The sequence below is a fragment of the Agelaius tricolor genome, unplaced genomic scaffold (assembly GCF_023055355.1).
Source record: "Agelaius tricolor isolate 1412-34295 unplaced genomic scaffold, bAgeTri1.0.p SCAF_11, whole genome shotgun sequence".
NCBI classification, from domain to species: Eukaryota; Metazoa; Chordata; class Aves; order Passeriformes; family Icteridae; genus Agelaius; species Agelaius tricolor.
In genome coordinates this window covers 14,747,590-14,773,792 of record NW_027269271.1, presented here as the reverse complement: position 1 = coordinate 14,773,792, position 26,203 = coordinate 14,747,590, and the positions used below count along the sequence as shown (strand labels likewise).

The following is a 26,203-nucleotide window of genomic DNA, read 5'->3' as shown; positions in this document are numbered from 1 at the left end:
CACACAGTCTTAAACATTATTTTATCTTGGGCATGAAATTGCTGAAAATACCTCTAGCTTTGCTAATTTCAAAGAAGAAAAAAGATTTCTAGAGACACAAGTAATAAAACCAGATCTTTTTTAGGGTTGCTTTTATTTTTCTGTTACTGGGATGAAGCATTCCTTATTCTGACATTTCAGTTACTTATTTTTTTTCCTTGATAAAGAAACCATTACTAAAGTCAGATAACTGGCCTTTTCACAGGAGGCACTACAGAAGCATTTGTCAAGTATTACAAAGACAATTGCAATCTTCAGAAAAGCCTCAGAGACCTTCCTATGATGCACACTTGAGCTCTCTTACTTCCATCTGTGATGGTAAATGTGATCACAGAGATCAAACATCAGCATTGGAAAATTAAAATGAAGGCAGTGAACAATATGGCCATGAGCACTATTTTAGCAAGAAAAATAACTACTACTGGCCTACTTCCAAAAAGCAACTGAGACAAGTAATTTCCAAAGTAATCTCTCAACAGTTTTCTTGCCAATTTATTCAAATACCTATTACTTTTTCATCTTGTAGGTGAAAATATTCCACAGAAAAATTAATTACTGCTTTGAACTCATTAGTGCCATAAAAGAAAATTTTGCCAGACTGACGTAACATTTCAAAGCAGAAGATACAGAAATCTGGCCACTTTTACAAATTATATAGTTAATATATAACTATTAGTCCAAAGGAAAAGTCTACCCTAATGCAAGAAACTGAAGCCACACATTGACTTGCATCATGTTGCTCAAACCCTGCATGGGATTTAATGCAGTTCTACCTGCTGCTGTAAGTTGTCTCCCAGTCATGCAAGAAGAGAGTCGTATTTCACCTGAAAATCATTTTTGGTACAGTCTCAGATTTCCCACTTCCTTGCTTTTTGGTATGACTGACTCTACTTCCTGCAAATAAGGTGATTTTTAATTTCCTTTTTTTTAAATAAGGATGGTGGGTAGAGTAAAATAAGTAACTCCATGAGTTAAGACACTTCTCAGAACATTAAACTTGATCTATGACTTGCCAAAACATAAACCACCTTGATCCTTATCAATTGCACCAGACAGCCCCACTCTGTGATCCTTATCAGAGACCACAACAAACCTCTGCAATTCAGCATCCATGAGTCTAAAAACAAGCAAAATTGGCAAATAGTTTGGCAGTACCTTTAATAAAACTTTTGCTATTGTCATACCTCCAAAAAGGGCACAGGGAGGTTTTGAAGAATTACTGAGATCCCAGCAGTTAGCAACAATGTGACTTTAAAGTGATTACATTGGGTCTTCAAACAGGCCTGCAGGGAAGATGGCAGGGTTGAACACATCCATTTTACATATCAAGTGACCAGGACTGAGAGATGAAATAATTCGTGGGGAGATCACAGAGAAAGTCACAAATCCAGATCCAAGCCATTTCAGTCAAAAGCAGAGGCTCCCAGATTAGCCCTATCACCTAACACAGCTATGGCCATCGGGCATGGGCGCTGCACAAGGAGAACAGGTCCAGCTGCTGCTCCTGCCTCCCTGTGCTCTCCTTCAGGAGCCCCTGCTCATGGCAGAGCCACAGCAGGAAGGAACTGCTCTGACAGCCCCAAACTCGCTCCACCCTCTCCCAGAGGTCCTTCAGACACAGACATGTACATTCAGTCACCACAGAGGATGAACACACACACACACACCACAGGGGCTGCTGTGCTTGGCTGTATCAAGAGTGCACATCACTGCATGGGCAGGGGAACATTCCACCCTGTCCTCAGACACAGCAGCCCCTGTCCACCCATGCTTTTTACGCTTTGTCCAGCTTTCATGCTACAGAGCAGATGCTTCCCAGGAGTAACCAAAATGCCCATTGGGACTAAACACACACAATATATAAAATGTGTGACCCCTGCTTTTAAAGTTCTTCATCTTCTACATATTTCCTTAAAGCAATTCCAAATTTGCAAACTGAACTGTGCTAAACTACTTCAGTAATAGCTACAAATAACCCTTTCACCTTTAGCCACTTTCATACGATTCCTGAAGCCTAAAGAATCACCAAGGCATTATGATGCTAAGTGTCCCTCCTTGATTTTTACATATTAAAGAAAGGCACGCATTCTTGTGATGGAAAAAATTCATTTTGACATAGTAGCTAGAATCAAAATAACTAGGAGCATCTCTAGTAGGACATACTTATTACTGCTCTATTTAAATTAAAAGTATAAATAAAGAAAAATTTTATTTATTCCAAAATAGTTTGCATCCATCGTGTTTCCAGACTCAAAGCAGATTTGGTGATCAAGGAAATGAAGAAAAACTAAAGAGGAAAATGAGCAAAAATAACCATAAAAATAAATTCTTCACCCACTCTTGGCTTCAAGTGTTAAGGAAAAGATAACAACAGAAAAACCCACCACCAAAACACCAAACCTGCTTCAGATGAATGCAAACTTTTTGCTGAAGAGATAAAACAGCAACAAATCTTACATACATTTCCATTGCCCACCCCCAAACTCCTTTGTTTGTTACATCTTCACTGCACTACTTCAATAATGAGAGTAATGACATTTTCAGTTTAGTTATTTCCATCCCTGACAGGTAAAATCCCTTTTTTATTAAATGCCTATTAGCAAGTCTCACAGTGTGGAAGCTGCCAAAAAAAGGAACAATAGCTCCATCTTTTATAAAGTATGCTTAAGAAGAAAAGCACATTGTGCTTAAATCAGCTGCACTTCATGGCATTAGTAAAAACCTTTGCTTTTGTCACCTGGGGTCAAAACTTATCCTTGCTGAAACTCCATTGACTTAAAATAAGTTCACACCAAAGAGGAATCCAACTCAGTGCCTTCAGGTAATGAAACATGGTACAGTCTTTGTGCTAAATATATTTTTTTTTTCACTCCAAATTTATCTCTCCTATGACTTACAGCCTAAGGGACTTCAGTTCTTTTTAGCATTAGCTACAGAGGATTAAATTATTTCTCTTTCTTGAAAAGGCATGTATCTGGTCCCTATATTTTCTCTACACTATAACATCACCAGCAGTAAAATAATGGCATTGAATCATACAAGCATGCTTCAGTGGAAGGAGCTTATAAAAGAAACAGATTTGCAGAAATTCAATACAATTTTAATGTGAAAATAGCAATTGTTTTTCTAATAGCAGATGCTTCATTTCTTGGTGAGACACCCCAGGACCACATTGGGAATGCTGGGTGTGGGGTTCTACAGCATGTGAAGTCTAATCTTTAGTTAAATAAATATGCCTTTTTCACTTTTTTATTAATTAAAGGGATCATGTAATTTATAAGACAAATGACAGATGGAAAAGCTAAGAAAGAGTTAATAAGGGCCTGCAATACAGAAAGGATATTAAAAGATCTACAAGCAAAACCTCAAATCCCAATTCCCTTCAGAAAACAAAAGAATTATTTTTAGCAGAGTATTTATAAAATAATTACGTGGAGCTTAGAACTTGTTAAAGACAAGTTTCTCTTAAAAAAAAAAAAAAGAAAAACTTGAATAAATTCCCTTACAAAGATACGGATTAATGCCATCCCCATTCTGTGCCATAAAATTTTCCTCAAAACTACTTTTCATGAGTGGAGTACCTCCCTCCAGAGAGCCTCAGTAACACCATTTGCCTGCCCCTACACAGTTCCAGTACTGCATTTTGGGCTGCAGATTTCTTAGGGCTCCTTTGGCATCACCAGATCCAGTTTTAATCAAAGAACCAGATATTCATGTTTAGTGATAAATGCTCCAGTTCAGCAAACACTTGGATATACACTCAGCTGTTCTGCTGAATCAGGACCCACAATCCCACATCCTACTGCTCCACATGGGTGCAGAATTGTGCAGAATTCTGCTGAAATTCAACTGGTTTTAGCTTGAGAGCCTTGCTGATACAGGAAAAATGAAGTCTGCTCAGTTCAACCCATTCCAAGTCTGTGATACAATTACCTCTTTGAAAATACATAACCCGTCTCTGTATCCTGACTCTTTAAATTCTTCAGAATTTTTGTGTGGGTTTGGAAGATAAAAAAAACACTATTTATGCATAAAGCACATAGAAATGGCACAGGATTTGATTCAATTCAGTTGCTGAAAGATAGATGGATGAGCAGATTAAAAAAATAATTTACAAAGGAATAAATCATGATGCAGCACAAGAATGCTGAAGAAACTTAAATCAGGGGACACACAGATTTAGTCTAGCTTCCCAATTTTAATCAGTCTTTGTATTTAAAGTGCTCACTTAAAACAATTCACTGCTTGAGAGGTATTAGGTTTTGTGTGAAATTAAAATTAACTCTTTTTTTATGTATATTTTGGCATCTCAAAGTTATGTCACAGAGCTCACGGACATGAATTTAGGAATTCATCATTTGATTCCCTGTCGGATAAACATGTGGTATTAATACATTTCAAATGACCATCAGGGTGATGAAGGAATAAAAAAATTAGAACAATTTCCACTCTTAATAGCCAGTCCCTGGTTTCTCAATAGTACTTCTCAGAACTGAGAGCACATAAGCCTCCCCTGAAGAGGGTGGGCACTCCCTTGCAGCCCCTGCCCCTGCTTGCAGCCTTTCTGCCATGGCACAGCACATGAACCAGCCTTTGCTCCTCTAATTCTCTGACACTGCAAATCTTCAAATGTTCTGAGGGCTGGTTCATCTCATCCTCAAAAGTCTGAACACCCAGACCATCAACAGATAGGAACAGGTGATTTTACAAGGGAGGCAGAAGTCAGCTGATTATGAGAAATATGTGAAGGGAAAGGGAAGTAGAGAGTGAAATCTTCATCCATTCAAAAGCTGAATGCTGCAACCAGCCTGTGCTTTACTTCAGTCCTAAGAATTCAAGATCCAACCTCTTTCCCTTGGTTCTCATCCTCTGAAAACAATTTCAACAAACAAAAACTCCATACCTCTGGCAACAAATACTTTGGGGAAAAAATAATTACAGTCTAATTACATCTGGGAAATACCCAGCAAACACTGTTTAAAATAGAAGGAAATATGTGTGAATAACTCCCAGTATTAATTTCTACTTTTTTTTAGATCATGTCCTTCACCTTCTAGTGGAAGGTTTTTCTACTGTGCTTTGAAGAATCATATATTGCTTTTGGAAACACAACGTTCAAGGTCAGGGGAAGTTCATCTTTAAAAAAAAATAAAAACTAGGTGTCATGACAAGGCCTGTTTCTTCCTGTTGTTCCACTTATTAACATGGCACCCATCATCATATCTGGGGGGCACAGATCCAGAGATACATCAGCTTGCAAGTGAACAGTCCTACTGAAAATGAAGCACACATGCTCTGAACAATGTAAGATTACTTACAAAAACAGGTATGTAGAAAGAAAGAAAAAGCAGCTAGGATTACAATAGAGTGGAGAAAGGGAGTAAAGAGCTGTTGGAAGAAAACCACAAAGACAGACCTAACATGAGCAGATAAACCAGCGACCTCAGCGTTACAGAAAATAAGTAAATTCTTCAATACATGTAATTCTTACAGGGTCTTCATCTGCCTGACCACAACTATGAAATGCAGTCATAAGGAGAAAGGTGTCCACAAGTCAAGCACAGACAATGCTAAATATCAGGGGTGTTGAAGGAAAGTGAACATGGCTCCATGGGCAAATTCCAGTTGGTATCAGGTGCCACAGCTGTGCTGCTTTCTCAGCAGCAGGAACGATTTGCACCAACGGAGGATCTACCCCAGAGGCTGCAATGAGAACCTCTGGCCACTGTAAATCCATAGCCTGTATCACCCTTCCGTCTTCTTTCCAGCTGAATAGTAATGCAGGATAGAAATAAACAAAACAAAACCAAAAAACTGAAGTTAAAAACCATTCCCATTCCTTCACAGAATGACCTGTTCTGTTGAAGGTTTGGCCCTCAAGGTCTAGAGCAGGAATGTATTTCAGTTGTCCTCTACGACATTTTATTAAGACATGCATCACGCACCCAACTGCACTAATTTGCCAGCAAGTAAAATAAATATGTTCCAGCCTTTGATTTAAGCCACATTAGGACAGAATATTTTTGCTCCAAGATTAAAAAGCCAGACTAATTTAAGAGGTCATCCAAGGCCTGGATAACTGTGTGTAGTTCTAAGTGTTTGTGTGCAGCTCCTATTGCAGGTTGCCAGACCTTAATTTAATCCCACTTCAAAAACTTAATTCCTTCAGTCAGGTAGATAGCTTGCCAGAAGTTTTTCTCCCCATCCTGCCTTGGACTTTCCATGAAGTAGAAAAATCTCAGAGTAATCAAGGTTTTCTTTGCAGTCTTTTTCTGCCCAATTAGAGCTTTATAAATAAAAGCTTACAAGAAATCCATGTACAAGACAAAAGCAAATCAAATTCAGATAAGCAGGTAGCTACATACATCCAAGTAGTATGAGGAGGTAGAAAAACAGGCAAACACTCTTTGAATATTTATATAGACTATTTTCAATGCAGTTAGTGAGGTGTAATATTTAAACTATTAGCTTGAAAAACATGCAGGTCTGTGATTCATCTTTGACCATCCATTTCTGTGCATCGTGCTGTGTAACTCCAGGGTTTTGTGGGATTTTTGATATATTTAACACACTAGTACCTTCAAGAGCAAGAGTGGAAAAACAGAAACCAAACACAGATTCTGTCTAGAACCTCACTTACACCTGAAAACACAAGAATGCTGAAGCTACTATAATGTCAGCAAAACGCCCCCCATAACCAGTAGCAGCAGTTTCAGTGTAGGATTGGCAAACAAAACAAAGGTGCGCTCTGCTGCAGCAGCTTCACTTCTTCAGAAACAAAGAGCAAGCTGGAAAAAGGCTCAAATGTAAAAAAATCAACACCCTAGGGAGGTGGCATGCTGCCCCCTGCCTCCCCCAGGCTCCACCACAAGCAAGGGATTTTATTTATACTTAACTTTATTTAGACTTCTAGTTTTATTTCTAGCAGTACATTTGTGGTTCAAGAGTGGAAAAGCAGGGGTTCTGCAGGCTGGCAGTTAGGAGCCACGCCTGCAGTGCCCTGGCCACCAGACTGACCAGAGCCAGGGGCCTCTGCCAGCTTTTCACACCACTGCAACACGCTGTGTGCTCCCACCTGCTCTCCACCTAGAGCCACAAACTCCCTGCATTTAAACCTAACTGTTTGCATTAAAAGGACTCAAAGTCTCAAGTTGCAAAAGCTCTATCTAAATAACCTTCAGAGAGCTGTCCTTTCTCAGTTTTAATTGCATCTGCCTGACATCTCTTCCCTCTTCATCGTAGTCCGTCGGTTCTTGCTCTTATCTCACTGTACTCATTATACTCTGTAAGGACATTATCTGGTTGTTCTCATTAAGAATTTATTGAAAAAATTAAAAAGCATGGGAGAAAACCAAAACATACAGGCACATATAGCCAGAAACCACAAAAACAGTGCTTCCTCACCTTCCCCTAACAGACTGTGACCCCTCCTACTCCCCTCAGCTGATTTCTTCCCGTGCAGATAGAAGAAAAATCAGTCTCCAAGAAAGAAAGAATTTGAAACTAGCCTTCCTCCAAGCAGGGTGCTGGAGTAGACTTCCAGAGGTCCCTTCCAGCCAAAATAATTCTGTCACTCTACTTAAGCATCTGATTGAATCCAAAGCTTTTTAAGAGTTTGTTTCAAGAATATCTGCCAGAGGAAAACACAGAGATGGGGAGTAAAACCAAAAAAACCACAACAAATTTCAAGACAGACACATTATGTTTTCTGAACACTGAATAACTTTCTAATAGTGGTACTGTTTGACAGCAATTTTAAATCAGTGGGTCTTAATTAAAGCTAGCATTAAGAGGTAAGCTGACTCAATAGGCAAGCATTCTCCTCAGCAGCAAAACAGAATTATGGTTGTGATCAATTAAAAAAGCTTTTCTTTTCTGCACTGGCCCTTCCTTTCAAAGTAGATTTTTACACGTCTAGAATGATACAGATTTGCTCCAAGTAATGGCTCTTGTAAGCCAAGAGCAGCACTGATGTCCTCAGCTCAAGCTGCAGACACACTCAGACACACCCTGCACTGCTGAAGGCTGTCTGCAATGAAGCTATTGCAAAATGTCAGCATCACGTACTGTTAAACAATCAAAGTTACTCATGCTGGATGGACGCCCTCAAGGAGGTCAAACCCAGAGAAAGTCCCACAAGGCTTGAGGGCTTGAAATAACATAATTTTCCATGCTGAAGATGAAATGAAGCCAAATTGTAACACATTTAATTGTTTAGCCCTGTCTCTTCCAAAGCTGGTCATCTTTTCCACAGTGAGGACATCTCAGATTTAAGCAAGCCATCTGTCCACTGTCTACTTTTCCCACTGTCTCATTTTGACTGACTGCACATCCACTTGGCCTCTTCTCCAAAGACCCACACTGTACACAAGCTGGACACATAAGAGGCTTCCCCTTGCAACCACAGAAAGAACTTTGACAAACAAACATTCTGAGTAGAATCACTTCAGTGCTTGAAGAAACTACAGAATAAACTAAGATACTTGAACTCCACAGATCTTTCCTTTCTCTGTCACAAGTTATTGCAACATACTGTTTTAAAAAAAAGCTAGGCCAAAATGTGGGACAGGAACAATCCCCTTAAATGGCAATGCATGTTCCTAACCTAAAAGGACTCCATTAACACAGACAACTGTTATTAAAAGGCTTTTGCCATCATCACTAATGGTTGACTGTAAGTCAGGTTAGACAACTGTCAGGAATGACCAAGGTGAGATTTATCCCAATAAGGCAGGATGGATGAACAGACTCAGTGACTTATTATGAACTTTTCTGGGATTTTGTCTGACATATTTTTTATAAAGTCAAATAATTGGGGCTTAATTCCAGATTACAGGTCTTGGAGGCAGCATGGTGCTGAGCAGGTAGACCCTTTCAGCCCAGCTCTGTAGAGAGACTCTAGCAGCCTCAGCTTCACCAGCCCAACCCTGCACCCAGGAAAATAAATTCAGCCTCTTGGCAGAGCCAATAGCTCATCATGCTGGCAGAGCTACACTGCCTCCACTCCCAAAGGCTTCTATATCAACCCTCCCCTTTAAGTGCACCATGCAATTTTTAAAAAGAAATAGGTAAATAACCTAAATAACTTACATTACTACTGCAGTTCTTATATTATCTTAAGGGTGAACATAGATGCAAGAAAACATTCTTATAGGAACAGCATCGTTTCTCACATCATATATGATGCAATTATGATCACAATAGTTTTACAGAAAACCTAGACATAAACATAAACTTTAGCTGACCTACTTCCTTCAGCATGAAGAAGCATTTCTGATCAACAATTCTAAATATGCACATCCAGTTAATCCACTGAATGCACGATTTGCATAATACCACCTACCTGCAGCTGCAATGCACAAAACCATCAAAGCAAACACTGAAGTCGCACAACTTGACATTTTTGTAAATGCTGTATCTTCTCAATTCAACTTGCTTTGTGCCTCCTCATGTAGATTTACTTTCTTTGAGATTTGTGGTGAGCTTTGAAATCAGATCTTCTGGAGTTTTAATTGCCTACAGAAAGAAGTAAAAATAAACATTAATACAAATACAACTTACAGAAATATTGTTAGATATTCAAAATTATCTCTCTTGTAAGAAGAGAAACAGAACTCTCTCTTAAAGGTCTAGTAGGGGAGTGCATTTTATATTGTCAGATACCCCAGGTACCAGTAACCTAGTACTCCCCCCCTGTATTTCAGTACTTCTTTGCAGATGTTGCTCCCCTATATTATACATGGTGCAAGTTAGGATCTGTTTGGAAGTGAGGCCCCAGAATCCTTTCTGTCAGCTAATACCACAGTCCCACTGAAGCCTGCCAATGGTACTCACACCCTCAGACAGGTTTATTTTAAGTAATCAGACTTTCTCTGGTGCATATAAACATTTGTTTGCTCAGTTATCTGCTGCTACCTTTATTATAGCATGGAGAAATGTTTCACTTGTGCTCTAGCTGGTTGGTGGGTAACTCAAATTTAACTCATCATTTCTCCGTATGACAAACTCTGAAAACTTTTCAATGCTACTCAACACTAAATATAAACATAAAACTGCTCAGAATCTTTACTTTAAAAGACTTTGAGACATGATATACCAGGTCAGTTAAACAACATCAGTGTGCTATGCTAATAAATAACAATAGAGCTGATGCCTGCAAGCCTTATAAACATTGAAAATTCTGACCCCAGAATGCATGCTGCAGATTTTGGAGGGGAAACACTTAAGCAGATCCACAACATCCTCTTCAACTTTTTTTTTTATTCTATTCTCAGTTATCCAGATGTCTAGAATAAGATTACAAACCAGGAAGGTAAAGAACAGGAATGTTGGTATTGAGCCTTTGGGAGCGGATGACAGATGGCACCTTGGCAACCACTAACACCCATCATAAAGTACTGCAAGAAATTACAAACCTCCATCATGGGACTAAGTGATAGCAAAGTGCTGAGTCAGGACCATGTGGCAACATGAATATCACTTAAAAGGTCCTTGCTGACATGAAAATGGAATGAAGTATACAAGGACAAAAGGCCAGATTCTGTTACACAGTGTGTGCCATGCTGTGCACCAGCAGAAGCCTGCTCAACCAAAACCTGCACCCAGACCAGCACTTGAAGAGCAGCACCCCTGGGGCTCTGAGGAAACTGGAGAAACTGCTCAGCAGCATTTCTGCATGGGTTATTTGGTGGGGACAGCACTGCCCTGCGTGCATAGAGCTGCATCTACACCCCTGAAAGGGCTGCTGGGACCCAAAGGCAGAGCTCCAGCCTCCTGCAGATCCTTCACTCAGCACCCAGCTCTCGGAACCTCCAAGTGGTCTTGGCAGTGCCCCAGATCCCACTGGGAGGTGAGGGGAAACAGGAGCAGCTCTGCAGGCTGCTGGGAACACCAGACACACTCCTGCAGGACAGAATGTATGGGGAGAGCCAGGAGCTGACAGTCTGTCACAACGTGGGGGTTCATGCAGCTCCTTTTCTAGTGTCCCACCTAAAATGCACTTTTGGGAAATGGCAAGACATTACAAATATTGAGCATTATTTGGGAAGTCAAATATAAACTGGAATAATTTGCTGCTATTTCTCTAGATGAAAAGAAACCTAACTCTACCTGGTGGTAGTATTTGGTTGCTAGTTCAATTTTTAAATGCTGCCATAAAGAAAAATTATCAAATAGAGGAAATGATGAGGTTTCTAGTCAGTGTTATCTATAGAAGACCATAATAATGTTCTGCAAGATGTCCTATGTGCAAAGAGGCAATGAAGAAGCATTCTGAAACCCAAGTTACTGATGCACAGCCATTTTACCACCACCAACAAACACAAGAGAAACCAGAAAAAGAGCAACTACAGCACATATGCTAATCAAGAACACCCAAGATACTACTTAGATCACTGTCCCATCTGCATAAGCCTCTCATTCCTCAGTGACAATTTTATAAGGCACCAAGTTGTGTAGAAACAGGGAGCACAGGGAAAGAACTGGAGAGAAAGAAATTATGTTTAGAATCCCATTCTGATCTGAGCATCTAAATATGTTAAAATGTCAAGTTGCAATTCAACTTGGATGAAAGTCCTTTTGAAAAAGGTGATTTCAAAGGCAGGGAGAACACATACACATTTCCATCTGTAGGAGTGAATTGATTCCTACCACAACCTACTGACCAATAACATTTCCAAGGTAACTCAGAGCTGCCAGTATATGATTGAAAGCCCTAAACTTCTACCCTGATTCTGCCAATTCATGAAGGGTGAATAGTGAAGACTTAAATGAAAATTTGGAAGAGCTTTCTGAAGAGTGAGCTCACTTGCTTGAAGATATACACTCACAAACTTAAAATGGAGGGCAAATATCCAACAACATGAAAAGGTGACAAACTAACAGTGAGTTTCATGAATTTAGGATGAATGATACCCCAACTGTCAGCTCCACAGCTGCAATTTAAAAGACAGACAAAACTGCTACTAATAACTCATTTAAGACTAAACCTACAAAGCAGGCAATTTGTCAATATTTTCCAAAATATGATCACATGTGGCAGGAATCAGCTACTAAGCTGCTCTTAAGGGACCATCTGACAGTACCAAACAAACCAACCAACAACAACAACAAAAGTGAGAAAGTTAAGTTGTGGTGCAAAATCTGCCAGATTTTGCTTCAGTGCGAGACCTGCTGTCACTAGAAAAAATGTGAAACCTGCAAACTAGGAAAAGCTAGTCCACAAAATAGGAAGCTATTTCCCTTGAAACAAGAGAAGAAAGCTGTGCAAAGGGATAAGGAACCTAAACTATTTACCCAAGAAGTAAACACAACTGCTAGCCAACTTGACATTCAGAACAAATTTCCAAGAGAATCATCTTTTCCTTTGGGGTATATCTGGGTGGCTATTTTTGTAAATGAGATCATGAAAGGGCATATTAAAAGTATAACCAAAAAATCCTGATGTGGAAGAGAAAGAGAAGACGACATGAGTTTTGGGTTTATTAAATATCTTTTCATGCCAATGCTTTTTACTACAACAAGCCACAAGGAAGGCTGGCAAAAGAAGGCATCTGAATCAAAACCATTGAAGACTATGGGGTCATTTTCACTGAAATCTGCTGTTGTAAAGGCCACTAGTCCTGGTAAAAGTGAGGGTCTAAAAAGCACAAAGACCCTATTTTGTTGAGAAATATATATCTGCAGATCAAATCAGGAATACATGCTGCTGGGAACATCAGGAATAACATGACTACTACTAGCTTTTATTAGGTATGAAAGAAGACTGGGGAAATGGAAAAGGAGGAAACACATTTTGAAGTACGTAAGGACAAGCAAAGGAGAAAGCATGAGGTTTTAATTTGGTTTCAGCTAGGAGCCTCTGGTGCCCAGGAGAATTTTGATGCATAAAGTTTAGCTAGAACCCAGTGAAAAGCATGGTGCTTTTGAAAGATACCAAAGCACTGCCTGGAAGGACAGATCTCATTGCTATGCTAAGCTAGAGGACAACAAATGTTGTCCTTAATTCAGTGGTACTTGCAATCTACATTTGCAAGCAATCTACATTTGTTAGAGCCAGCAGCAGAGGAAACAAATCACTTGAGTACACTACTGTTTTCTCTCTGCCTTTCACCTACATAAATAGTTTTCTTTGTAAAAATCTGCTACTCATCTTCCTCAGAATTTCAGTCTTTGGATTTTTTAAAGCTAGCCTTTGAACTAAAAAGTCACCTTTAATACTACAACAACATGGAAGAATTCACAGGCTAGAAGCATGACACTTACTCTTAAAAAACCCCAAAACATCTTTCCCTATGGATTTTCCAGTTCTTACTGACAGGCACTCCCAGACCATAAGGCTCTGTGGTCTATGGATGGCTTGTCACTAAGAAATTACATTCTGCACTGTTTTGCCACTAGCAGAAATGTCTCCACCCCAACATGGGCCTAATGTTCTCTAGAAAGGGGACGGGACTCTGCTCTAAAGTGCTTGAAGAACTATAAATTAAAATGAACAAGTGCACTCCCTGGGTTAGATTCAGGTTTCAGGACATTTGAGCACCTTTCTACTCAGCCCAATTCTGTACTTTTAGCCAAGTAACTATTATGCAGCAGTGTTCTTCAAATTAGAAGTCTCCTTAGCTTCAACTTTTACTCACTTTTCTTCTCTAGGTAAATTCATTTTTGCCCACTTCTTCAAAGCTTCTCTGCCCAGTCCAACCTGCAGGCAGCCAGAGCCGCAGATTCTAGGGCATTTCTGTTTCCTATTAAATGCTTCTCTAGCATAGGGATTTGCCACATTTCTTGCTGAATTGGGATCTTATTGTTTTATTTACCCCTTTTACTTCTGTTCCCTGAAGCCCTTTCCCCAACAGCTACCATCTGTTTCATTAATCAGCACCTACCTTTCCCATACAAGCTCTTCCCCTGCCTTAACTCTACCCTTCTTGTTGTCTAAACTTTTCCTTTACTGCCTGAAGAATAACTTCCACTTCCTCTCTGCCTTATCAGCATGGACTCTGGTAATTCCCTCCTCTTTCCACATGTGGTGCCAGAGGTTGCACAGCTCTCTACAACACTGCTAACAAACACTTCACTACCAAAGCAGGCCAAAATTCCTCCTCCTCTCAAGTCACATAACAAGTCCCAACAAAGTGAATGGGGATACTTGAGTGAAGCCAGCAGGATCTGTCCCTTTGTGTTCTTTTGCCATAGCAACGTGAACCCAAGTTTCTAGGCCATCCAAGGCCGCCTTCACAGCCAAAGCTTTTTCACTTTTTGTTTGCTTGTTTTACGCATGGCAACCATTTCACTCATTTAACCGGTTTTTCTTCCATTTGTCCAAGCTGCTTCCCTGTGAGAATGCAGTGAATACATGCATGCCCTGTGTAAGTAAATAAGGCAAACATTTGTAATCAAGTACACCCAACTCAAGTAAAATAACTCCACAAATAGTTAACTATATGAGCAGCTCTATAAACTTAGGAACAGCAAAAGGGCTTATTTATAACCCTACTCCTATTAAAAATCTTTTTTTGGAGACTTATTAGCTGACATTTATCATGTCAATTCTGCATGATTTGCACACGTACAGGCAGGAAAGCTGATTAATAGGATTAGCAAATGTTCATGTGGAATTGAAAATTTGTCCATATTTTTAAATGTCTATGTCCAAGGCATATACACAAAATCCCACAAGTTCATTCAGAACTTAAAATAGTAACTTATTCATAAACTATAAAGGGACAGATTCTGGTTTAGAGACAACAAAGTGGTTTCATTTTCAGGGAACGTATGAATAGCAATAAAACTGAAAACCCTGATATATCATAAGGTCCAGGGAAAAAGTAACTCTGATGTCCTGCAGTTCACATGCTGCTGTGCTTGTAATGGGACATTTCAACAAGTCACAGTTAAAGGCTATGGGAACTGGAAGAGTGCCAAATGAAGATGTTTTATGCCATTTAGTAATGGGCCCCTCTATTCCACGTGATTTTTGTTTTAGTATTTTATTTCTTTTCTTATTAATGTATTACAATGTAGCCTGCCAAATTACAGGAACAAAAATATAAACAAATAAATCCAATAAAAATGTGAAACCATTCCACCTATTTAGTAATAGTGTACTGGAGGGGGATTTTGTTACCTGGTACATATTTTGCCCACAGCTGGAATGAAAGTGTGGATGGGGGTGTCTATTCTCAGTATCATTTCATAGCCAACTTCCCCTTCAGCTTCACAACTTTCCCTTTTTTTAATCACCTGATTTTACTGCTGTCAATTTAGATGACACCAGATATTGCAAGTTTTGGGTGAAGAATCACTGCATAATACAGCACAAAAGTAAGAGACAGTTTACAGAAACAGGACCAAAAAATCATTCTGTTATATCTTCCCAGGACTTCCCTTCCCCCAAACACGGGGAGGTATGCAGTCAAATCTTCCTAGGCTGAGGAAGGTTTTGCTTACCAACTGTAAACAAGAGAACAGTCTCTTAAAGGATCAGGATGCAGGAGGGTTTCAATGCATGGAAGGGAAGGAAGTGCATTCAGACATCTTTGAGTGGAAGGAGTACACAAGGCTTCCACAAGGAGCAGACTGGAACAGATTGCTTTTTGACAACAGCAGAAATTCCTAGAGGTTACTGAGCCTCTACAGGAGGAGGCACAGATGGCACCGCAGACAGAGTTTAACAAGACCAACACCCCACACATAATCTGAGTACCAAATCAGAATTTTTTTCCTTTATCATAGAGCCTTCAGGCACTTCCTACATCAGGACATCTCTAAAGGGAGTGGAGAAAACAAGAGGCAGGGATGCTGTACAGCTCTTGTACTGTAATGGCTCAAGCAATCTGCAATCTCATACCAGCTCCAGCTGTGTATTTTCTGTGCAACTCACAGCTACTCCATTCTTTCACAGGCAAAAGAAGTCATAACAGGACCTCACCTTGGCCACAGCAGCACCTCCTTAACACCTGCCTGGAAAGACAACACTACTTTAGGCATTCTGCTTCCACCTTCTAGTTAGAAGACGGACAAGAAATCTCGCTGATCTTACCATGGAATACCAGAAGCACAATTATATGCCATCTTTCTGATGCACATTAAGGAAGCAGAATGAAGCAAAAAAGCAGACATAACTAGAAACATACATACATAAAAACATGGCAACCCAAGAAATCACAAATGTACATTTAAATAAAACTCAAGTTCCCAATTAACCAGTAATATCTCACCACAACTACCAGGAACTAAGCTCATGTTTTTTAAATGGGACTTACTGCTTCTAAGAAGTTTACCCTAAAACAAAAACAATAGAAATAGGAATCTTCACTCTAAGCAAGATCATCCTAACTTGCATGAAAAAAAACATCTCTACAACCTTTCCTTCTCACAGTTAAATGTCTTTGGACTAATTACCAACTTTTTTATTGTTTCTAATTGGAAACAGAATAGGTTTCCTGGCACTGGGCTATCTTACTCTTCACAAACACAGTAGCAGCCAACAACTTCACACAAATTTAATTTATCTTAAGTTTTACTTGGCTGGGTTTCTAATTGCACACCTCAACTAAACAGATAAGAGCTCTAATGTACCTATCAAGACAGATATAACCCTAGGGAGGGCATCTCTGTGGAATTGAAGCCACAGCAGGATGGAAAGTTACCAACAATTCAGCAAGGCTTCTTCCACACAGGGTAAAGATTTCAGCAAACTGCTGTTAATGAATGCTTGGCACTGTTATTTTTTTTCAAGCCTAAACTGCAAAACCATAGGATTACATCTAGAAATATTTTACCTAGAACCTTCCTACCAGGAAAAGAAACTAAAACCATCAGTGGTGGATTTAAAATCTTGAAATGACTTGTACACATTTAGAAAAGTAGTTTTGAAACCATGACCGATAAATACCAGCAACTGTCTGGGTTAATTGTGAGAAACCCACAAAGATTATGATGAAAAGCAAGACTACAGCATTAAACAAGTTCACTGTATAAGGATGCAATCCTCTTTGGGAAGGGTAAAACAAACAAACAAAAAAGACAGTCAGTAAATAAATGAACAGGATTGAAAAATCAGTCTTCTCATTACAGGGGAATTAGATGAAGTGATACAAACCAGCCCTTCTCACTGCCACGGGCCATTACATACTACAAGAAGTAAATTAACAGACTGAAATATTAACTACTAGGTATTTTAAAGTTAACTGCATGCATTATCTGCCCCACATTTGGGAAAAAAGGCAAACAGAACAACAAAAGAAGTGTTGCTTTTGGTCTCTAGAATAAGGCAAACTCTTAATAGGCAGGCAGATGAGTAGATTATTTGTTCAGGCTGCTAAACAAGAATGCAAGATAAACACACCAAAAGTTATCTGTTAGCCACTAACCTTTCAGCTGCACATCTCACAGATAGGAAAATTCTCCCTCACAAATAGGGAAGTCCCTAAAGGGACACACAGTTAAAAGAAGGAGTCAAAAGGAGTTTCCCTTTGTGTAGGGGTGTCTACCCTCTCACTTTCTATCAAATAAATGGTGTCATTCCATTTGTTGAGCAGAAAAATCTACTCAGATTGCAGCCAATTTTTTTTCATAAAATTTTTTATTTAGAAGCACTTCATTGGGGATTTGCTTCAGTCAAGGTATGAATCACTAGCATGTTCCACTCAGAATGAGTGGAGAACACTCCCATAAAATCACTACCATTCAGAATTTCCTTTAATTATTTTATATTCAATGTATAAATGACAACTGCAAAAAAATTTTTGGGCATGGGTATGGAGAGAAGGAAGACCCCAACAAATTGCAGTAGTCATACAAATAATTTGTCCGAAAGATCTTTCTGTCAGAAGGAAATTATCATGTATATGATCATCACTGGAGTGAACCAAAGCACCAGATCTACAAGTATTTAGAAACAGTGGTGATTTTAACTGCTGGAGGGAGGAATCTATCACAGAACACAAGCTGTATACACTGGAGAAGTGACTTGGTTCATTAATGCAATAGCTTTATTACAAGAAAAGGCTCTTTTCAAACACCACAACAGCTGCTTTGGAAAGCAGAACAGAATTTTATTTCACTCAAATCATTGTAAAAAACAATGCATCACATGTGTGATAAAATACTACCATAGTTCTTAATCACACAGGGTCAAATGCAGCTACAGTCTAACAACTTACTTGTCAAATGTAAGGGAAAAGAGGACATATCAGTCTTCAGTCCACCTCCAGCTTCTTGGCAAAGAAACACATGAATTCAGCAAATTTCTACTACACAGTAAGCTCACTGGATACTTTGGGATTTTTTTATTGTCCCTGACTCACACAATATAGCTCACCAATTTCCAACAGAAAATGCCTATGCTTACAAAGGAGAATCAGAGAATAAATGAATTGCCACTGTTCTTCAGAATCACTAACACCACCTTATGTATCACAGCCCCTATTGCCTTCTGTGCAGAAAAACAACCTCTACACAGCAGCTCTATAATTAAATTGTTTCAGACCAAAGACCTCTAGATAAGCTGCTCTCCTGCAATCTAAGCAGGTCTCTTGCAAGGTCACAAAAGAAATTATCTAAAAGAGGCCCTTTCCAGCTGACTCTCAAAATGTTATAACATCTTACAGCAGGATAGAAAAAAAAAAAAAATCTGAATTTGGCCAACTAGTGTACTGAAATTGGACTGATTATTACATAGAAGTGCTAAATAGAATGCAATTAAATTTGTTCATAATAAGCAGGTGTCACTCATTTTGAAGTATTATTCACAGGATGAAGATGAAATTGTTTTCACGTTTTCCTCAAAAACGCCATTCATTTCATTATAGAAACATCAGAAACTAGCATACTTTCCAAGACATAATTATTTGTAAGTACAAATAAACAGTTATTAACTTAAAATGCAATATATGAAATGTCCTCTGCTGAACTCAACAAATATGACTACTTAGATAATCAAGGTCAAAAAGTAAGTTCTTCTTTAAAGATATTTATTTTATGATAATATAAATTCCATATTTTTTAATTTCAAGTAAGTGGCAGCTTTAAAGTCCCTCTTTCCATGATTTCCAGAGATAAGTGAAATGTGGTAAATCTCTTTCATTTTGGCTACCACAGAGTTAATTGTTGCTGTAAGCACAAGAAATGCTGCTCTGTTGGATGAATGCCAGCACATAAAAATGCGAATCCACACTGATGGATAAAGCAATTCCAACTGCACTACTTTTTGCTAGTACATTTTTATGGCAAAACATGCTTGTATTCATGAAGTGGCTAGAAACTAGCATACCACTGTTAATCACCACAAATATTACTGCTATAGAAGTAATGCCTATTTATAATATACAAATATTTTTATGAAACTAGATCAAAAGCAATGTGATTGCAAAGATATTTGCAATCTATATCCCAGATAGTATTTTCTGAGATTCACATAAATGGCCCAAGACTTGATAATTCATGTCTTGAATTTTAACACAGTATTACTGGCAGTATTGAAAAAAAAGAATTGTAAGACAAATTAAGCAAAGATTTACCACTATTTTCAAATCATATTAAAGCAGAAATTTCAGTTTGACTTTACAAAGTACACACTTCAGCATCTCAGAGAACCATCTGGAGAGAAAGTTTTGGGATTCCATGAAAACAACAGAAGATGAAGATTGCCAGTGGAATTTAACATACACCTTTTTGTACGTTTAGTGGCAGGCAGCATCATGTAACGCTCTTAGAGAACAATGCATGGCCATTGAAATATGCATATACTTTATATACATTTACACTATTTCATACCTCACTGTGCAATTAGTGCCATTCCAGAACCAGAGCTTACATATCTTTAAACCTGACCTGGGACTGTTAATTTCAGTTGAACTCTATTGTGTCTGTATTTGCTCCAACACCTAATGCTGGTGGAATATACAATTGTTATCACTCACAAGCAGCAAACTGGTTACTCTGTAGCAAATGCTCCTTGGCATGTTTTTACCCCACGATCAGTGAAAGGTGGCTTAACCCCAAGTAGAAGCAGCAAGATTCTTGAATTTACTGCAGATGAGAGGCTGTTCCCCAGCTCTTACTGAGGAGTACCTGACACCCTGCAAATTCCCATTTAGCCATCCGTTTGTGCATCCACACCTTCAATATTTGCCATTTGGCTGCACCAGACTTCACAGATCAGAAAGCAATATGGATTGGTGCAAGCCATCCACATAACCTTCTTTGGCAACAGCCTTTACATTCTGTATTCCTGGTACAAAAGACTTAATCATTATGCCAATACGAATCAAAAAGGAAAACTATTATTGCTCTGTGCTGGGACCATCAGTTGACCTCTACATAATAAGCTAGTAATGACTTCTTAAAACCTAAGAGAATATCTAAAAATATTTTCTCTTATGGAATTGCTAAATACTAGAAATAGTTCCTTGTGAGAATACAACTGCTTTGCAAGTCAACTTGAGCTCTCAAGATGTCTACATAAAATCATATGTGATCTAGTAGAGATCCACTGTGAAAATATTTTGTCTAGTTCATTATCTGAAATTCTGCAGGATTACTCAAAATATCATTTCTTGAGATTAATTCACTTCAAAAATCTTCAAAGAGAAATTTCACTCACATAAACCTGTAGTATTTTTGCAAGTCAGCCATGGCTAATATGACAAAAATTGCATTCAGAAGAATGGGAGATCTGCCTGCTAGAGAAAATTTATAAACAAGTATTTGAAAATAATGTGTTTACTTCAATGTATGAGGGTGTTCCAAGTAAATTAACATTCACCTTCTAAAGAAATACTATCAAAAGTATAGGCCCAAAGTTTTAATAAATTCCAACTGTGGTAGGAGGAGAGACTTAATAGACAGCAAGTTTTGTGTTCCCCCTGCTGGTTTAGCAATTGACTTCCAAACACTGTTCCTGTGGTAGGCATCAAGATGCTGGGGTATGAAAATATGTTTTGCATGCCAGGAACAACAACTAAAAGTTACTTTTTAAAAGAACTCACACCCTTGGTGGACATCACTTAACATGCTTTGACTAGATGAGGCTCTGGACACACAAAATATGCATCAAAATCAACAATGAAACAAGATCTCCCCAGGGACAGAAAGCATGTCAAGAGAGAAAAATCTGAAGTGTCACTTTAAACTTGAAAAGGCTGAACTGCAGCAAACAATTGGGGGAAGCAAGTTTCAGAGTAAAGGACTCTTCACTGAAGGAAGCCAATGACCTGCCCCCCCTCCAACACGCGTCCCTCCCTTCCTCCCCCAGCCCAGCACCAGCTGCACCAGGTCAGCATTCGAGGAGCAGCTCCTCCTCAGCTGGAACTCAAGCCCTGTAAGCGTTCATGGGTTAAACTGGAGCTCTTCAAATGAATAAGCATCTGCCATTAACATTTACTAACACTCTTGTTGGGAATACTTTGACAGGATACCTGTGCAGGGCTAATTAAAAACCCAGCTACCAACCCATACTGTGGCAGGCATTCATGGAAAAAAAGCATGGACTGTAAGGAAAATAAAGTAATCTTTGTAAGTAGCAATAAACACATCGATTTTGTCTTGGGAAGACATTTCATTTACACATGTAAAGTCTTCCATATCTGAGACTACAATAGTATCAGTCCTGTGGGTCACCATGAGACAAACCTAATTGATGCCACAGTTAGTGAGCAGGCAGCTCTCTCACTTGGGGTTTTCTCTCCATTGGGGGCCTGATATCACCCTGTTTAACCTCACCAAACAAAAAATACATAAACTTAGATCAGTATAAATACAGACCCAGCCAGAAAACCTTTTTATTAGAACAAAATCATGGCGCTTGTATGTCCAAGTGTCTCTTTAACAGCTTACAAACACTACCAGAAATACTCTGTAAAAAATGAACTAATGATCATACATTTGAGAAGAAAATAATAAATGATAGCAAGTCAATTTTAACAACTACAGCTTAAGAACTGAGATAAGTACATTTAGATCTGGTTACATCCACAGCAAGTGGAAAAGGCGTAACTACACATGCACACTACACCTGAACAAGTCCTTTCTTGTGAAAGGGAGAAGAATCACATCCTGTGCTGTTTGACACCCATGACTTTGGAACTGCAAGTGCACTTGAAACTGGGGAAAGCTCGTGTTTAAAAAGTTACTTAATTTACATCTAACATTGAAGCCACATTCTTGTTATTACTAGGAGAGCCGTACTCAGAAGCCTGCAAGTGACCTGACTCCAGTGCATCCCCTGCAAAATCTGCAGCAGTAACTCCCACATGTTAACGCCTCACTGAAATAGCACTGAAGGGACATTACAGTGGCCCTTGTATTATTGTCACTTACACTGAACTCACACTCTGCTCGTGCATTGCCGAGTTCTCACCTGGGCTCAGGAAGGGTACGAGGACACACTCGCGCACAGCAGAGCGAGCCTCTCCGTAAAGCATTTCGCTCTCTGCCCGCAGCGCGCCCAGCACGTACCGGACACAGTGACCGCCGCTGGGACACCTGTAGCTGCCCCTCGCCAGGTGTCCACCTCCCGGCTCTCCCCTCGCTTCCCTCAGGGAGCCCGCAGCTCGCACAGTCCCGAGGGGCGAGCCGCTCCTCCCGGCACGCGTGCGGACACTGACCGCCCTCGGCAGCTCCCGCACCCCGCGGACGCCCCCGGGACCCTCCCGCTCAGCCCGCTCACGGTGACAGCCCGAGGAGCGCATACCCCGCGCCCGCCCCAGCGGACGGCGCATCCCTGCGGGGCGCCCGGCCCGAATCGGGGCGGGGGTCGCGGCCGCCGCACCTACCCGGCGGCAGGTCTGTCCACGCCGCGTCCCGCGGGGCAGGCGCGCAGCGGCGCAGCTACGCCATGGGCACCGCCGGCCGGGACGGGAACGCAGTCCTCGCCAAGGCCGCCCAGCTCCGGCCAACCGCTGCCCGGCCCGCGGTGCGCGGAGGAGGCGGCGAGGAGGCGGAGGCGGAGGAGGCGCGTGTGCGCCCGCCCGGCCTCCGGCCCGGCAGTAACCCCGCGGCCCGCGGGGCGGGGCGGGCGGGCGCGGGCGGTGCCGCCATTGGGCGCGGGGCGGAGACGGCGCCGTGACGGCCGCGCCCGCCACCACCGCCCCTCGCGCCCGCGTGCCGCTAGCGCGCGCCGCGGCCCCCGCCCGCCCCGTCCCGTCCCACACCTGAGCCCCGCCCGCCCCCCGGGAGCCGTGAGGGGGTCCTGGGGTCGCGCACAGCCCGGCCGTGCTGGCAGCCAGTGAGTGGCTCGAAAACCCCTGCGCAGCCGGGGCTAGGGGCACAGCCCCCGCTCACGGCAGCCGGAGCCGGCAACGGCCTTTAAGTTACCGGCCTCGAAACCGCGTGAGGCCGCCGGGCACCGCGTCCGTAACGGAGCCTGGGCTGCGCTCGGTACGGGCCCAGTGTGAGCGGCGGTGTGACGGTGCCCTGCCCTGTGCAGCGAGGTACGTCCCTGCAGCCCCCCGAGCGGACCCAGCTCCCAGCGGCGGCTGGCGCAGAGCGAGGCCTCGGCCGCCCCTTCAGTGCTGCCTCCCCAGCCAAGGGGCAGCCCAAAGCCCACATCTGAACGAGTTTTGGCCAACACCGCAGAGCTGACATCGTTTACAGCAGAGCAAACTATTGCAGTTCCCTCGAGGTTCACTATACTAGTAAATAACAGAAAGTGCTGTTCAGTGCAGAAGGCACACTTAAGGTTGTCAAATCCCCCAACTTCAAGACTATCGAGTTGTGGAGCAAACTGACATTAAGGGAGCTACACCTCAGATGCGGCCTTTCCACCCACAACTTCATGCTTCAGCAGGATGAACAGAGTTCGTTTCTGACACAGTCCTGCAACATCAGCTGTGTGCTGCTCTCAAACCTGTATGTCCTCTAAAGGTCATGGTAATGAGAGAAGTACTAGAACTTGGCAAAATTATTCTAGCAAAAGTCCCATCACAAAATTGAGCCCTACTCCTATTATTATCCAAGTAAGCAATAGTTCTTCTGTAGGCACGGAGATAACGTGGAGATACAGAGAAGAGGAGAGGAATAGAGCTACTCCACTCCTCTATATCTCCACATTGTCTCAGCAAAATTTTACTAGTTTAATTGGCTTTCTTACTGAGGATATTAGGGGTGACTTGATTCTTTCATAATGCTCTTTGACTTCAGGCCCTTTTCCCTGAGTCACAAATGCCAAGTTCTCACATCTGCCCAAGAGGAGTGTTAAAAGAGTTCAGACACAATTTAGCCACTCTTGAAATGTCAGTTCACAACCTACAATAATCCACTGCCATTTACCTTTGACCTCTTTGTGTTTGGGCAAGCCTTACTCACAGTTCCGCTGCATGCACCACACGTCAGTCAATGGCTGGGTCCCCCAAAGACCAGTTCTCAAAACAACATTATCTGTATATGAGAGCTCTAGCAAGGAAATCAAAGTAAATCAAATAACAAGCATTTAGTCTACATTAAATATTTTAGCAAACAGGCTTACAAAACCTGGAGAAAAACCTGCAGAAACAAGTAAAATACAAGTTCAGACTGCTTGTTGGCAGCCTAAGTTCACTTACAGAACTTTTTATTTATTTTTAGCGTTTGAAAAGTTGTGCATGTTGGAGCATGACATACCTCCTCTCTTATCACTCTCATATCTAGGATGCAACATTTTTGCAAGAGGGATGTGGAGGTGGGGGAAGTCCCTTCAACAAAGAAGAAAACTAATATTCTACAGCAATATATGTATTTCAAGGCATATTGTGTGTCTACTATATTTCTGCTAGCTAAAATTCCAGACTGCTGATTAAAAATGGGATTGAAACTTAAGCAAACACATTATTTTTAATTACTCATTTAGGTCCCAATCCTGCAAAGATTAAATAAAACAGATTAGGTTCACTCAAATAAGTAGCCATGAGAGCTGTTCAAGTATGTGACATCAAATATGTATGCACAAGCCTTTGTAAAATCAAATTGTTTCTATATAGGTCTAACCTTAGCCAAATTATTTTCACCATTTTCACTGATGTTGGTAAGAAATGGTTCTTGTCCATGGAGCCAATTCTGTTAGGTAGTCAGCATCCTTGAGCAAAGCAAACATCACTTGTCCTGGTGTTTGAAAAAGTTCAAGACTAAGACACAAAACCACAGATTTTTAGTTATGAACGAATATGTAACTCAGTTGATGTACATGATGTTCAAAGACTGAAGCCATGACAAATTGCCACATTAAAGTACAATTAGGCACGTGGGTTGGGTCACCCAGGAACATAATGATATACAGTTGGCTTTGGCATTTTTTTTATTTTTACATTTTGTGGCAGAATAAACAGAAACCACATAACTTCCTCTTAAAACCATGGGAAATTCCTGAAATCTTAACTACAGTGTTCAATCTTTGCAGCTGAGGAACACAATTATATACATAATTTACATTTTACTTACTTTTTAAGTATTTGCTGATCTAGTGATTATCTTCAGTCCTGGGCAGGATTATTTCACTTAGCAGGCATTGCTCCAATCCAGCAATGTAATGTATTATCCTCAATAAGATGTATGAAAGCTGTGACAGTTCACTTTTGCAAAAGGTTTAGAGGTTTTCAGGGTGTGGTGCTACAGAATTAGGCCTAAGTAAATGTAAAATCTTAAAAAATATGCGCTGTTAAAACTATGAACATCACAGTTTTCATTTTTTTCCTCCTTTCCCAGAAAATACAGTAGGGATACTCCTGTGGATAGCAACTACCCATTTACTACTCCCCAAAAGTTCTAGACTAGTTTCAGTTACTCATTTCATGTTATGGTCATAAAGCCCTAACCTGCCCTGATGAGCCAGCTGAGTTCAGGTCACCAACACCAGGAGCAGCATCAATCTGTTAAAATGGCATCCAAGCTGAACTAACTAATCCTTCCCAGGAGCAGGTTACTCATTTGGGTATCATTCTATATTCACAGAATCACAGAACAGTTTGGGTTGGAAAGGAGAATTAGGAAATTAGGATTCACTTGCTCTCAAAACATTAGCACTAAACCTGTCATTGCCTGGGAAATTTCCACAGTTTTAGGAAACACAGAATTTTCTCTCCCTTCTGGAGTGATGTTAGACTGGGGCCTTGGGACTCAACGTGGAGCTAGGGACTGTCATTGCTGGGGCAGTGAATACACTGCCTGCTAATTAACAGCTTCTTGTGATGGA

At 40.8% G+C, this 26,203-nt stretch overlaps 1 protein-coding gene across 1 annotated transcript in view; it reads right to left on the bottom strand.

Moving 5' to 3' along the window:
• The window catches only part of TGFBR3 (transforming growth factor beta receptor 3), a 108,739-nt gene extending 85,674 nt beyond the window's left edge, over nucleotides 1-23,065 (bottom strand). The window contains exons 1-2 of the mRNA XM_071436307.1: nucleotides 22,815-23,065; nucleotides 9,383-9,555 (exon numbers count right to left, since the gene is read on the bottom strand). Of these exons, the coding sequence (XP_071292408.1) occupies nucleotides 9,383-9,440 (58 nt within the window). The 5' untranslated portion in view covers nucleotides 9,441-9,555; nucleotides 22,815-23,065. The remainder of the gene's footprint in view (nucleotides 1-9,382; nucleotides 9,556-22,814) is intronic.
• Between the last annotated feature and the right edge of the window lie 3,138 nt (nucleotides 23,066-26,203).